The following is a 16,569-nucleotide window of genomic DNA, read 5'->3' on the forward strand; positions in this document are numbered from 1 at the left end:
CTCTGTGAAAAGGGGCTTCCCGCACTCTTGGTCACTGAGTCCCCTAGCGGGGCAGTCTCTGCTATGGCCAGCATTCCAGTCAGAGGTAGTCGTGCTGCTTCATTAGCCGCCTGGTCGGCCAGGCATTCCCTTCTGCAAGGGGAGTTTGTTCCCATGTGTATGCCGATAGCTGCCCTCCGGGGAAGGGTGAGTGCTGTGAGTAGCTGCTCTACCGCCTCATAGGTTTGCCAGCAGAGGCGAGAATATTACGGCTCTGCCAAATGGCGCCAAAGTCATTTGCGACCCTTTAAAACATATCTCGAGTTCGAAAATACATGAATCTCTTTACCTTTTCCCAGATTGCCGGCTGCACCGAGCGCCTTCAGCTCAGCCTCTGGCGTAGAGCAGGTGGAGGTGAGCGGTTCTTGTATCACTGCCTTACCATTGTGGACTACTGCATACCCGGTGATGAACCGTCCTCGATCACTGTCCCGATCTCTGGAACCATCTACAAAAAACTGTTCAGAGGGGTTAGTGAGGGGACATCAGTGATATGTAACAAGCCCTATGTGTCTGCCTCCATCAATGCCTGACAATCATGTCCATGTGTCAATGTCACACTGAGCTTCCTCATCTGATAGTTACAGGGTCAGGTTTTGGCTCACAGTCCCTCCCTCTATCCCACCCTAATCTTCTCCTCCCTTTTGTAAATCCACTGGTAATAACGTAGCTGGATTTAGAACATTACAGCGTTTAATAGTTATATGGGGTAAACGGGGAGGTTATAGGGACCATAGGACCTCCTTTTTGGAGCTCTCGAACGTTATCATATATCACCGCGTTCTCCACAGTACTTATAGGGTACAGCTTTATACAGAGGGATGGACACCTGGATAAAGCTTTACTGTCACCGGGGAATAGGTACTTCTCCCAAATCAAGTTTGTAACATGCCCACAGCTGGCTGGTTATGTTCTCAAACCAAGTATGTAGGGAATGGGGTTCAGAGCGTGTACTGTCCAGGGCTGTAGGAAGTGTCAGGGTCAAGAGACTGCTGAGCGTGCCTTCATTTATGGCGGTAGTCATCTTAGGGTTATTTGGAGCAAATTCTATGCAGGCTCCAACTTTCTGCAACACTTCTGTCCCTAACAAATCAAAATATACATCAGGAGAAACTAAAACCTGGATCACAATTGAAATTGAATCATGCAAATTCAGTCGGAGGGGCTGAGACATTTATAATTTAGTAGTTCGTCCCTCTACCCCTTCACAAGTTACATATTCGGGGGACAGTATGTCTTCTGATTTGTGTTCTTGCATTAACCCCTTAAAAGCCCAAGACGTACTAATACGTACCTGCGCCCTAGGACTTAAGAGCCAGGTACGGAATAGTACGTCATGGCGATCGCGCCCGCACACAGGCTGTGCAGGTGCGATCGCTGCCGGTGTCAGCTGATTGTCACAGCTGATACCCTGTGCTACGTGCTGGGAGCGGTCCCGCACCGCTCCCTGCACATTAACCCCCCTCAATGCTGCTATCGAAGTCGATTGCAGCATTGCGGTGGCAATGGGAGGTGATCGCGATACTGACCTCTCCTGCCGGCGTCCAACTCTCTGCTGCTGCGGCTTCCCGGATGTTGCCATGACGACCCGATGTCGTCATGACAACATCCGAGTCACCAGCCAGCAGGAAGATACTTTGGTCATGTGCAGTGCATGACCAAAGTATCTTCTGCAGCGCTGACAGCCTGTATAGCACAGGGATGGTGCTCCATCCCTATGCTATACAGGCGATCAGAATAAAAAAAGTGAAAGTCCCATAGTGGTACAAAGAATAAAAATAAAAAAAAATGTTAAAAAATGAAAAGAAAAAAAAATCTGTAAAAATATAAAACAAAAAATAAAAAAAATAATCCACCAAAAATAAAAATATAATGTATCCATCAATAAATATTATGAAAAAAAAACAATGAAAGTACACTTATTTGGTATCGCCACGTCCGGAACGACCTGAACTATAAAACTGTCCCACTAGTTAACCCTAGAACGCATACCTGGGGCCTCGCAGGCCCGCCCTGTTAATTGTTTTCTATTTTCTGCAAGATTACTTTAGTTAGAATTTTGAAACTCTAGGTATACCTCAGGTATATAGTTGTTTGTCATTTTTGTTTGTTATTCCATGTTATTTGCACACGGGCCTAAAAGGCCCCAGGTATGTGAAAAAGTAGATTTTTATGGTCATGCGTTCTAGGGTTAACCCCTTTAGTCTTTTCACTATATCACATGCATGGACAAAGGTGGTATCTCTCAGATTGCTTACTTCCTTTCCATTGCCAGTCCTCATGACTGCAACTTTAGTGCCCGTAGTTAACCGAAGAACTGAATGGGCTCATAGAGTCTTAACCATAGAAGACTCTACTCTTCTCCCAGCTTCCAGTTATCTCGCAAGAGAAAGAATTCAACTCCCAGAACCAAAATGTTCTCGAAAAAGAAGAATTTTAGTAAATATCAACATCAGGTAACCAGCCCTATGTACCCATGCAACTTTGATACCTAACCAAACAAATAAAAATCCAAAAACTATACTACCAATAGTTATTGCAATTACTTCCACTAGTCAAAATAACATGTCATGGGAGAATAAGTTCTTTTTCTACAAAACTTTTGTTCACCTCCTCTGATTCAGACAGATTTCTTCTAGTACAAAAGACTTAGCTAGATCAGAGCATAATGTAAGGTTTTAAGTACTCCGAACAAGGAGTTTCCCTTCAACATCCTGCAGGGGGCACAGCTTGACAAGGAAATCTTTAAGTCTCCCCTCTCTGGATATACTGGCTTGATGGACTACAACTCCTACTATACTTTTTCTCTCTTGAGTTCAAACAGCACGGACACCAAGGATGATGATTCATCAGAACTAGTTCACATAAAACAGAGCACAGGCACTGAGGACAGTGATTCTAAACACAATTTTACACTACATCAGTCACTCAATCCACACTCCACAATCGTTGGTATAACATCCTCCTGCTGTATTCGGGCTAAGGCTGCATTCAGCACTTATTTCAAGAGAGTGCCCTTATCAATTTACAGGGGACAGTTAATACCCTCAGAGTACTACATTGCCGTGAAGGATTCCTCTGTTATGAACAGTCACACTTCCCTGATCCTGGTAAGGACCAATTGTTCTCTTCACTACATGTGAGAGTCAGAGGCCGTAGTCCCTTATTGGTCACTCTTTTCCACATTCAAGGATCCTCATAGTTTACAACAATATCACTCCAGACTTTACAATCACATAGACCATGAAGACAACATATAACAATCCTCCGACTCCTGAAATATACAGGCAGAATTGCGGAGGTGCCTGACCAAAAACATTGGGCAAGTTTGGCATTCTTGTCACTTCACTCGATGTTCATTCAATTGTCATTCAATCACAGTTATACATCTAAAGGCACATTGAAACATATGACATACCACAAATGATACATACAAATTCAAATATCGGCAAAGGTTCAACAGAGATTGTCTTGTTCGGACCACCAATTACCCGTCTTGGAGCCCTCTAGGTAACACTGAATTTTTAGTAACCCAATGGGCTACTCACCGCGGATCATCATTCAGTGTTCTGAGAGAGAGATCCTTGCAGTCGTGTCCAAAGGAGGTCCAGTTCTGACAATCCTGGGTTTTCGGCACCATATAATGATGTGGAAACCTGTATAGAAAGTTTTAGGAGAAATGCAAAGGGTTTCACACATTTGCCAGTTTTGATCAAATCAGGGAGTTGATCGATCAGAGACCAGAGAAACACGACCAAATCTGTCTGTGTCTCAGGGTCATCTGCACTCAGATGCCTGGTCACACGTTTTTATTACAAAGCACAAAGAGAAGGAAAGTGGGAATGGCTTACATTACGTTACCTTAAAAAAGGGAGATAAGTTGGGAAAAGCAAAGTCGTCAATCATGTCTTCTGCTGCATTCCTTAGGAGGCTGGTTATATCTAGTTTTACTATACTTTCAGAACACAGGAAGGCTTTAATGCATCTCTTTATGAGAGACAACAACCTGCTTTTATGCACCCTGCTTTTATGAATAACACTTATAAATCTAATATTAAAATACAAAATTATCAAATATATATGAATTGTCTAAAATAATAAAGCAAAGTATAAATATTTACCATAGCAACAGATCCACGGCAGGTCATGTATTCAGTCTCTGTGTCTCCACAGATGGACCCAGGAGGAGAAATCCACCAGAGAGATGTCCCCATCCTCTGTATCCCCAGGACTGTCCAGAGGAGAATCACAACATCCCGGAGGATCATCAGGTAGATGACACTGAAGTCCCCACAACATCTGACCATGAAGTGATGGGACATGAGCTCATCTTACATTGTTCTTTTTAGGGTGAAGATCTGATTGATATTAAGGTTGCGGTTATACATGGAGCACAAGAGGCGACCGCAATATGGTCCGATCAGCAGGGTGAGGAGGGCAGACTGTCATGTCTGTTCTGTGGTCACCTTCTACTACTCCCATCATCTCATCATCACATGATACAATCTTTTCCGTCACTGTGTGTTTCCTACAGATGGATACATGGAAAAAAATCCACCAGAGAGAAGTCCCCGTCTTCTGTATCCCCAGGACTGTCCAGAGGAGAATCACAACATCCCGGAGGATCATCAGGTAGATGACACTGAAGTCCCCACAACATCTGACCATGAAGTGATGGGACCCGAGCTCATCTTACATTGTTCTTTTTAGGGTGAAGATCTGATTGATATTAAGGTTGCGGTTATACATGGAGCACAAGAGGCGACCGCAATATGGTCCGATCAGCAGGGTGAGGAGGGCAGACTGTCATGTCTGTTCTGTGGTGACCTTCTACTTCTCCCATCATCTCATCATCACATGACACAATCTTTTCCGTCACTGTGTGTTTCCTACAGATGGATACATGGAAAAAAATCCACCAGAGAGAAGTCCCCGTCTTCTGTATCCCCAGGACTGTCCAGAGGAGAATCACAACATCCCGGAGGATCATCAGGTAGATGGCGCTGAGCCCTGAATGGGTTATGTATATGGGGGACATTTCTGATCGAGGTCATAGATGTCACAGATTTTGGTGGTTTCTTATATTGCGCTGATTGCTACATCTGATATATCAGGAGGAAGATCCGACTAAGAATAAAGTGAAGGAAGAGACAGAAGAAGAAGCGATGACGAGGGGGGATCAGCCGTGTGTGAGTGACGGGAAAGAGGAGATTCCGGTAGATGTTTCCACAGGTGTGTAATAATGAACGGCGTGTGATGATGATGACCGGCGTGTGATGGTGATGATGATGATGACCGGTGTGTGATATCGTGAAGTCTCCGGTGCAGTGAAGCTTTATCCGCTGTCCACATCACAGCAGAAGCGACCGGTGATGGCGCGGCTGCTCCTGTAGAGTTCGGCTGTGCACTGATGAATAACGGGGCCGCCTTCACACCTCTTCTTCATATTTACCTTTACCTTCTATAATATTCCTTCCATCCTTTACGTCCATATTTGTCTTACACAAGTCCCTGCTGCCACATAAATGCCTATGGGTGACCGTATATGACAGATGTTTAGTCCTCTGTGCCGGGTGGAGAATTGCTTCATCATAAAAGGAATTAGGAGCTCGTATCTACAAACAGCTGCAATGGCCGCATCTAGAGTTGTCGTTATCTGACGTCATGTCGGTCTTTGAGTTCTGGTTCAATCAACTTATAAATATGTAGACAAGATACTGCCAGAGGGGGCGCCCTTTACCATGCACGGATTATATCCCCTGTCAGCGTGTTATTGATGGTGGAGATTCACTGCATTCTGGCTTCTCCATCAGGCCCTATTGCCCCCCAGTGTATAACACCCAACCCGGTTGCCCTCCAGTGTATAACATCCAGCCCTGTTGTCCCCCAGTATATAACATCCAGCCCCATTGCCCCCCGGCATATAACATGTGGCTCCTCGCTGTATATTGGCTCCAGTGGCCTCTGCTGGGTATATAGACCCCGGGGGGCATACTCAGGGGGCGATGTGTGCAGAACAGGCCAGATGTTATACAGGGGTTATATTCACAATAACCAGGGTGTACTTTATTATAAGAGCACATTGTGATTTTGGGAACGTCCCTTTAGAAGAATCTTCACTCTCGGTCTCTCCAGACAAACAAAATGACCTCTACAAATCGTCCCCCCATCTGAGCCTCTAACGTGAATAAATAATTCTCTTTCCAATGACAAAATACATAAATTCCCAAAAGAAGGTAAGAAGACGTCCTCATCCATGTTCTGAAAACACATACCACCAATAAATAGGATGAAATTATTCTCCGACAAGAATTATTACCAAAGAAAGAAACTGCTGCTCAGATTCCCGGCCGTTCCTCCGACATTTATGAATGACATGATGACTGGGTGTTACCGTTCTCCATATATGTGTCCCCACACTGTAATGCACACGCCCGGGCTGAGCGGCGTGTGCGTGTGATTCCACTGGACCGTGCCGGAGAGTGAATGCCTGGAGGGGCGTAACTAGGTATTCACCCGATCCGACCAGGGTCGCACGACGGCATACGACGCCAGTGCACCAAGGAGGAACCGAGCAGAGGGACCAGGTGCTACTCCAGGACAGACCCCGGACACGGCTGTTGACCCACACAGGGGAATACAGGAACAGACAGGTTAGGCTGGCACACAGACTGGTGGGTATAGGCAGGCACGACTGGTATGCAGGCAGGCGGGTATGCAGGCAGGGGGGTACAGGCAAGCACAGCTAGAGTGCAGACAGGGAGGCACTAGCAGGTAGGAACACAGGCGGGATAGGACCCAGTACACACTGGGACTCAGGAACAGAACCACAGATGTGGCAGACAAACACAGCAGAGTAAGGCTGCCTGGAGCGGTGAGCAAAGGGTCAGAGCAGAGCGAGACTGCCGGAGCAGTGAGCAAGGAGTCAGAGCAGAGCGAGACTGCCGGAGCAGTGAGCAAGGAGTCAGAGCAGAGCGAGACTGCCGGAGCACTGAGCAAGGAGTCAGAGCAGAGCGAGACTGCCGGAGCACTGAGCAAGGAGTCAGAACAGAGCAAGACTGCCGGAGCAGTGAGCAAAGGGTCAGAGCGGAGCAAGACTGCAGGAGCAGTGAGCAAAGGGTCAGAGCGGAGCAAGACTGCCGGAGCAGTGAGCAAAGGGTCAGAGCAGAGCGAGACTGCCGGAGCAGTGAGCAAAGGGTCAGCGGAGCGAGACTGCCGGAGCAGTGAGCAAAGGGTCAGAGCGGAGCGAGACTGCTGGAGCAGTGAGCAAAGGGTCAGAGCGGAGCAAGACTGCCGGAGCAGTGAGCAAAGGGTCAGAGCGGAGCGAGACTGCCGGAGCAGTGAGCAAAGGGTCAGAGCGGAGCAAGACTGCCAGAGCGGTGAGCAAAGGGTCAGAGCGGAGCAAGACTGCCGGAGCAGTGAGCAAAGGGTCTGAGCAGGCCAGAACCGCCGGAGCGGTGAGCAAGGCAGAGCAGGCTAGAACCACCGGAGCGGTGAGCAAGGCAGAGCAGGCTAGAACCGCCGGAGCGGTGAGCAAGGCAGAGCAGGCTAGAACCGCCGGAGCGGTGAGCAAGGCAGAGCAGGCTAGAACCGCCGGAGCGGTGAGCAAGGCAGAGCAGGGGGGACAGGGCTCTGTACACACGGAACAGGCAGGAAGGGAAAGGCAGAACCAGATACCCACAGGGTACTTGCAGTGAAGTAGCGAGTGGACCACAAACTCACAAACGGAAGTACAGTGACTACGAGCAGGAGTTAGGTACGATTTCAGACTCTGCAGACAAAGGAAAGGTACGGACATAGAGAAACACAGGAAACAGGCTAGAAGAGTATAAAGACAAGAACAGACACAGTAGCAAGATACAGGAGCGGGTCTAGGTATGCAGCCCCTAGAAGGTGGGAGGAACAGGCTAGGAGCATGTTCAGACAGGACAGACAAGATACAGGAGCGGGTCTAGGTATGCGGCCCCTAGAAGGCGGAACGAACAGGCAAGGAGCGTGTTCAGACAGGCCTGGAAATACAGCCTCCAGGAAGGGCAGGCAAGCAAACACAGAAAGGGACCTGGCACATTCAGAGTGAAAGAGCACACTGAATGAAACACAATGCTCAGGCAGGGATTCATTGGAGCAGCTTGGTTAAATACCAGGTGACAGACAGCAACAGGCTGAGGACGCACAAGGGGTGTGCCCGCAGCAGGTACAAGAAACAGGAAGTGATCGGGCGCCGCCCTTAAGCAGCAGAAACAGAGGTAAGCAGACAGCATGGAGGGAAGCCAGGCTAGCAGACTGGACTGGAGATCAAGTGCGCGCTCTTGCACAGTGGGAGATGGACCACTATGCAAGGACGCCGCCAGGTATGTTACACACACTTCTGACACTCAGCACTGATTGGACAATGTGGGGGAACAATGGTAACACCCAGTTGTCAGTATTTTCTTACATTTATAGGGTGAATAGCAGAAGAACTTCACAGCTTAGTGACAAATAACATTATGACTCCGGAAATGTAAGGAGGAAAAATTAAAAATCAATAAAAAAATGTGTCTGTAAGGCCGATAATGGGGGAAATGTTTTCCACAAAAATCAGCTCTAGTTGTACATAAAAGTCGTCACACAGGAGAGAAGCCGTACTCCTGTTCACAATGTGGGAAATGCTTTACAGTTAAGTCTTGTTACACATGAAAAAGTCACAGAAGAACAAAGCTTCTTCTGATTTGACTGTTCTATCAATGATCTGATCGTTTTGGGACAATCTGGATTATTTCATCACATCGGACAGGCGAGTATTATGTTTCCTTATTTTATTTTTGTTACAGGGGACATGGGCTTCAGTGGATTAGGTGTTGGGTAAATATCATTGTTTTTGGTTAATTAAGAATCTTAGATAAAGAATTGTGTCATTATTTCAACTACATTACTTTATTCTGGGTGTTTGGTGTTTTTTCTTACAATTTTACTATGGGGTTAGTAATGGGGATGTCTTATAGACGCCTCTCCATTACTAACCTGGGCTTCATGTCAGCTGCCAATACAAGGCTGACATAAACCTGAACCCTATTACACCATTTAACACCGCACCTGGGCAAGTGGGAAGAGCGGAGGCTAAGCGCCAGAATTGGCGTATCTTATGGGCCATTTCTGGGGCGGCTGTGAACTGATGTTTTTAGCCTCGGAAGGGGGCCAATATCCATAGCCCCTTCCTAGGCTATTAATATCAGCCCCCATCTGTCTGCCTAGCCTTTGCTGGTTATCAATTATAGGGGGGGGGGCACGTCACATTTTTTTTGGGGTTTTAATAACCAGTAAAGGCTAAGTATACAGCTGTGAGCGGACATTAATAGCCTGGGAAGCTCCATTGGGTATTGCCCTCTTCCCAGGCTACAGTGGTGGCCAAAAGTATTGGCACCCCTGCAATTCTGTCAGATAATGCTCAGTTCCTTCCTGAAAATGATTGCAATCTCAAATTCTTTGGTATTATTATCTTCATTTAATTTGCTTGCAAGGAAAAAACACAAAAGAGAATGAAGCAAAAATCAAATCATTGATCATTTCACACAGAACTCCAAAAATGGGCCGGACAAAAGTATTGGCACCCTCAGCCTGATACTTGGTGGCACAACCTTTAGCCAAAATAACTGCGAACAACCGCTTCCGGTAACTATCTATGAGTTTCTTACAATGCTCTGCTGGAATTGTAGACCATTCTTCTTTGACAAACTGCTCCAGGTTCCTGATATTTGAAGGGTGCCTTCTCCAAACTGCCATTTTGAGATCTCTCCACAGGTGTTCTATGGGATTCAGGTCTGGACTCATTGCTGGCCACCTTAGAAGTCTCCAGTGCTTTCTCTCAAACCATTTTATATTGCTTTTGGAAGTGTGTTTTGGGTCATTGTCCTGCTGGAAGACCCATGACCTCTGAGGGAGACCCAGCTTTCTCACACTGGGCCCTACATTATGCTGCAAAATTTGTTGGTTGTCTTCAGACTTCATAATGCCATGCACACGGTCAAGCAGTCCAGTGCCAGAGGCAGCAAAGCAACCCCAAAACATCAGGGAACCTCCGCCATGTTTGACTGTAGGCACCGTGTTCTTTTCTTTGAATGCCTCTTTTTTTTTCCTGTACACTCTATGTTGATTCTTTTTCTCAAAAAGCTCTACTTTTGTCTCATCTGACCAGAGAACATTCTTCCAAAACGTTTTAGGCTTTCTCAGGTAAGTTTTGGCAAACTCCAGCCTGGCTTTTTTATGTCTTGGGGTAAGAAGTGGGGTCTTCCTGAGTATCCTACCATACAGTCCCTTTTCATTCAGACGCCGACGGATAGTACGGGTTGACACTGTTGTACCCTCAGACTGAAGGGCAGCTTGAACTTGTTTGGATGTTAGTCGAGTTTCTTTATCCACCATCCGCACAATCTTGCGTTGAAATCTCTCGTCAATTTTTCTTTTCCGTCAACATCTAGGGAGGTTAGCCACAGTGCCATGGGCTTTACACTTCTTGATGACACTGCGCACGGAAGACACAGGAACATTCAGGTCTTTGGAGATGGACTTGTAGCCTTGAGATTACTCATGCTTCCTCACAATTTGGTTTCTCAAGTCCTCAGACAGTTCTTTGGTCTTCTTTCTTTTCTCCATGCTCAATGTGGTACACAAAGACACAGGACAGAGGTTGAGTCAACTTTAATCCATGTTAACTGGCTGCAAGTGTGATTTAGTTATTGCCAACACCTGTTAGGTGCCACAGGTAAGTTACAGGTGCTGTTAATTACACGAATTAGAGAAGCATCACATGATTTTTCAAAGGGTGCCAATACTTTTGTCCACCCCCTTTTTTAGGTTTGGTGTGGAATTATATCCAATTTGGCTTTAGGACAATTCTTTTTGTGTTTTTTCATTGAAGACAAATTAAATGAAGATAATAATACCAAAGAATTTGTGATTGCAATCATTTTCAGGAATCAACTGAGTATTATCTGACAGAATTGCAGGGGTGCCAATACTTTTGGCCACCACTGTATAAACATCAGCCCAGCTGTCCGCTATTTTTAAGTAAAGCACAGGTTGCCTTTTCTTAAACAAACAGCCGGTGGACGGGTTTTCTTAAACTGGAAATTCCTCTATAGACCAGGACCATTTTTTTTCCATTGTTGCATACCAGGAGCCATCTTCTATTTCTCATTACTGACCTCGCTGTATGAGGAGCTTTTTTGTGTGGGATGAGTTTTATTTGTCATCTTATTACATAACTTCATCAACTTTATTCTGCTGTTATTATTAAATTATATTCTCTTCATGAGCTGCACAAGTTGAGTGATAAAACGACCGTCCACCCTGAGACTGAGAAGTGACTATACGGTTATCATATATAGACTCCCTTCCTTGTGTCCTCCATTTGCCTCCTGTAACGGTGAACCGATGGAGGAAACCCGGCAGTTCCTAATAATAAGGCGCTTACACACAGTCTCCATACAGCCGGTCCCAGAGGTTTCCCGGCTTCCATCTTTTCACCACTGTACAGTGATCTGGACTTACAGCACAGACACCGGGGCTGCTCCTCATACTGGTGCTGGCTGGTAGAGCGAGCTGGCAGAAGAAGGTCGACATGTCAGATCGGACCCAAAGATGGCAGGTGCTAGACAATCAAGAAGCGGGATGAGGTCAGAATCAGGAAGCCGAGTAACAATGGTCCTGTAGATGGAGGCCTAAGTCATCCCGGGGTATTATGGAAGCCAGACAAGGTTACCAGAGACAAACAGGAGCAATGAAAGCAGGTGCAGAATACATCTGTAACTGGTGACGCCCCGCAGACTGCTGGGAGATTAATAGGATGTGGCGCTGCCCCATAGGTCACAGCACAGGAAAGGCAGGGGAGGGTGGGGTAGACGTATTACTGCACTCCCCATACCACTGTCCTGGAAGCCGGGGGAAGGGACCACCGATCTGAGCTGAGGGGGCAGCGGAGGGCAGAGGACACCATAGGTGGACTGTAAAGGAAATGTGCTGTGTTTGTTCAGTCCCGGGGTGGAGGGTCGCTGTAACTGCGGTAATACAACTAATCCAAGCCAATAACAATATATTTAGTTACCAAATTCTGATAAGCGATGTATTGTTACATGGTGACAGTATTTCTCATTGTTCCCATATAATATACACAACGTCCTGATCAGTCTTTATTACACAAGAATAAGAGGAATAAACTTCATGAATTGTAAGAATAGACGAGATGGAAATAGGAAACTTTGTCCCCGGAGTCTCCACAGAAATCTGCGTATTTCTTATTCCGTCTCAGGATTCTCGGTTCCGGGGTAAAATCTCTATTCAGTTAGGAAACATTGTTCCATCACTGAGATCGGAGGTGACGGCCGCTACTGATAAGATTCTGTGTAGGGGGAGGGGAGAGGAGGGCGGGGCTAGAGGCAGAGCTCCGCCCATCTACATGGACTCTGACCAGTAGTGACTGTCCTATCCTATCTCAGTAATGGGAAAGTCTTCTCATAGCGCCCCCTGCCCCAGCTCTGCCCCAGGGAACTGACACACAATCACCTGCCGGCCACGTGATGGAAATGTGATTCATCAGAAGAGGCCATCTTCTCCTGCTCCATCATCCACTCCTCACACTCTCTTGCCCATTACAAGCACTTCTAGTGGTGGACAGGGGGAGCATGGGCACTAACCATCCAGCATTAACTATTTCAGTGCTTTGTGCTACTCTAGTTTTTTTTTCCATGGACCACAGTGCATACTGGGTAAACCAGTTTACTTTTCAGACAATCTGAACTAGTTGCCTTGACGTACGTTGGACAATTTTTCCTGCTTCCAACACAAATTTTAAAGAGGACTTGTCACTTGTTCCAAAAATTTAGTTAAATACCTTGCAGAAACCCCTGAGCTTCCCTGATTCTTCCGCTGTTTTCCGTTTTGCACTGCGTCACTCTATTGCAGAGATATTCAGATTTGTTCCTTCTGGAGTGCACCATGTGAAATCTCTACTCTGCAGTCCAGCTGGGCTTTCTTCAGTGTCTTCTCTGGGACATTCGCTTTCACCCCTCCCAGATGCTGCTAATCACAGCTCGGCATCTGACCTAGCAGTCTGAGGCTGCCACGCTGTGATTTTCAGCACCTGGGAAGGCTGGAGAAAGCGAATGTCCCCGGAGATGACTGAAGAGCTCAGAGATTTCACATAGTGCGCTCCAGGAGGAACAGATGCGAATATCTCTGCAATGGAGTGACGCAGCACAGAACAGAATTAGCAGAGCGCAGAGATTTTTACAAGGTATTTCACTCCATTTTTTGTTTTCTAGGACTTACCCCCTTAATGTGCCTTCTGTGCTATTTCAGTCTCCTTCCAAGGTTTCCTATCATGCCCTTAGGTGTGCTGTAGACATGATTACGGGGGGCTGGAGGTCGACTACTTGTGGATGTAGGGTCGCCTTTGTGACTAGTCAATCTCATTTGCATGCGGTAATGAAATATTAAAACTCAGTTTTAAATTGCGTGGACACTTTTCTGCACTGAGGGCATGATGGGAAGCTTGAGAGAGTGAAATGGCACTGGTGGTACATTAAGGGGTAAATCCTGATGACAGGTTCCCTTTAAGAACAATTTATTTCCTCTCTTATCTCTGCCCCCCTGACTTGTGCCAATGTCACCAGTTTATAAGTGTCATTCACTTTACCCGTCATTGTGTTAATGTTATGGCATGTAGTTGTTCTTCCTTATTACTGGTACTTTCACTGTCTAGGGTCTTCATTGTGAGCTCCATGAAATAAATGTAGAAATCTCATTTGTGTTCTAGATTAGATGTGATTTTTTTTTTCTATCTTTCATCCTCATAGGAAATCCTTGTAAGAATAACGGTTTATCACGAAGTTATAAAAAAGAAGATATCAGGAAGGAATCTAATGGAGAAAACCTCATCACCCTTCCTGCACCTTCTGGACTTCACAGCACTTCACCTTATTATAATCCTCCTGATCATGAGGAACCCTCTCCTGAGCAATCTCACATTGTTACCACAATTCCAGGTGACACAGTGGATACAAGATTTCAGTGCGACAAGCAACTTACTAAAAGCTCAGCTCAGACACAAAGAAAGCACAAAGGAGAAAAGCCATACTGCTGTTCAGAATGTGGGAAATGCTTTACAAAGAAATATAATCTTATTACACATCAGAGAATTCACACAGGGGAGAATCTGTATTCATGTTCAAAATGTGGGAAGTCTTATACAGTTAAATCGAACCTTATTATACATCAGAGAATTCACACAGGGGAGAAGCTGTATTCATGTTCATTATGTGGGAAATGCTTTACAGCTAAAAGGAATCTTATTAAACACCAGAGAATTCACACAGGAGAAAAGCCATTTTCATGTTCAGTATGTGGGAAGTCTTTTACAGTTAATTGGAATCTTATTAAACATCAGAGAATTCACACAGGAGAAAAGCCATTTTCATGTTCGGAATGTGAGAAGACCTTCGCAGATAAATCAAATCTTATTACACATCAGAGAATTCATACAGGGGAAAAGCTGTATTCATGTTCAGAATGTGGGAAATGCTTTATACTTAAAAAAAATCTTAGTTCACATCAGAGAATTCACACAGGAGAAAAGCCATTTTCATGTTCGGAATGTGGAAAGTCCTTCACAGACAAAGGGAGTCTTATTACACATCAGAGAATTCACACAGGAGAAAAGCCATTTTCATGTTCGGAATGTGGAAAGTCCTTCACAGACAAAGGGAGTCTTATTACACATCAGAGAAGTCACACAGGAGAGAAGCCGTATTTATGTTCAGAATGTGGGAAATGTTTTAGGAGTAAATCACATCTTGTCAAACACCAGAGAATTCATACTGGAGAGAAGCCGTATTCATGTTCAGAATGTGGGAAATGTTTTAAAAATAAATCACATCTTGTTAAACACCAGAGAATTCATACTGGAGAGAAACCGTATTCATGTTCACACTGTGGGAAATGCTTTGCAGCTAAATCAAGTCTTAATACACATGAGAGAATTCACACTGGAGAGAAGCCGTATTCATGTTCACTGTGTGAGAAACGTTTTATACAAAAATATAATCTTGTTTTACATCAGAGAACTCATGAAGGAAAGAAACTGTAATTATATTCACTGTGTTTTATAAATATTAATAAATTGTGGGAGACCTGAGCGTGTAGTAGATGTATTTTCAGGGCAGTTGAAGGTGTTGGAACACTTTACACTTTAAATTTTTGTTGAATCGATTCTGTTCCCAGTCAGATTTTATGGTCAAATCTAATCCAAAACAAATTTGGGGAAGAAAATTTAAAAAAGGAAAAAAATAAAATTATTTGGATGTTTAAAGACCTTCCACCAGCTTGAGCATAACCTACAAAAGACAAAAAATATCTCATACCCTACCATCATTATATATAAATGTAAAGCAAAGTTGCATAATAAATATAGGGTACTTAGTGAACTATTTTTGATCAAAAAAAGTATACAAGCCGTCCCACCAGCGACAAGGTGACCCTAAATTGGGACGGTCCTACACTGTCTATATTAAAAACCTTACTGTATATCAAAGTTGAAGTAATGCATAAAAAAGGGTAAGAGCCGTCTGAAAGTAGCTGATTCCAGTTCACAATAAATTCCTCAGAGTAAATAGTTGTGGGTATTTTTTTGATTCTTAAACCTCTAGGGATCATATTTTTGTGTATGTAATTCGACAGAGTAGTCTGATCCCACCAGATTTTGGTTTCATTTAGCATGAGTTTTTCCAATTGCTTAAATAAAGCGCTCATGTCATTCACATCTGAGGAGTTAATAGAGTCCACAGAAAAAACACTCTCCGCCTTACGTAGGCGTTCAGATTGAGAGTGTGCCATCTGATTTTTATGCACAAAAAAATCTAAGTATATAGCCTTAAGCAAATAATTATTGATTCTACTTCATGTTTCTGTCAGTTTATTTTATCTATTTCATGTAACATTCTATGATAAAATGAATTTTAACTCTTTTCTTGTTCTTTCTCTCTATAATGGTTTTATTGTTTTTTCCATTTTCTGTGATTGGCTCACACTAATTATGCACCCTGTTCACACTCTCATGTGACCAAGCATATCGATCTGATTGGTTGTTATTGGATATAATACTATAGAGTGTCATATGCATGTCAGCTTTGACAAAGAACACAGCTCTGTGTTCGAAACGCGTTGCGTTTTTTCCATGTGAGATTCCCCGATGTAATTTGGAAATTTTTAAACTGCGTGGATTTGCTTCAACAAATATTTGCAGTTTTGGAAGCTGGTTTCTTCAACTTTTTTTCAATAAAGGAGTGGTTCTGCAGGTGGGAACCACAGACCACATCTCAGTACCAATGCTTTCTGGCTGATGTTTTGCTCACTTTTGAATGTTGGTTGTGCTTTCACACTCGTGGTAGCATGAGACGGACTCTACAACCCACAGAAGTGGCTCAGGTATTGCAGCTCATCCAGGATGGCACATCAATGCGAGCTGTGGCAAGAAGGTTTGCTGTGTCTGTCAACGTA

At 44.7% G+C, this 16,569-nt stretch overlaps 1 protein-coding gene across 1 annotated transcript in view; it reads left to right on the forward strand.

Moving 5' to 3' along the window:
- LOC141272814 (uncharacterized) overlaps positions 1–15,956 on the forward strand; it is a 60,296-nt gene extending 44,340 nt beyond the window's left edge. The window contains exon 8 of the mRNA XM_073683891.1: positions 14,128–15,956. Coding sequence (XP_073539992.1) covers positions 14,128–15,160 — 1,033 coding nt within the window. The 3' untranslated portion in view covers positions 15,161–15,956. The remainder of the gene's footprint in view (positions 1–14,127) is intronic.
- Positions 15,957–16,569: the final 613 nt, after the last annotated feature.

Source organism: Phyllobates terribilis, unplaced genomic scaffold (genome assembly GCF_046119375.1).
Source record: "Phyllobates terribilis strain yellow unplaced genomic scaffold, ASM4611937v1 Scaffold_1__5_contigs__length_1240528914, whole genome shotgun sequence".
NCBI lineage: Eukaryota > Metazoa > Chordata > Amphibia > Anura > Dendrobatidae > Phyllobates > Phyllobates terribilis.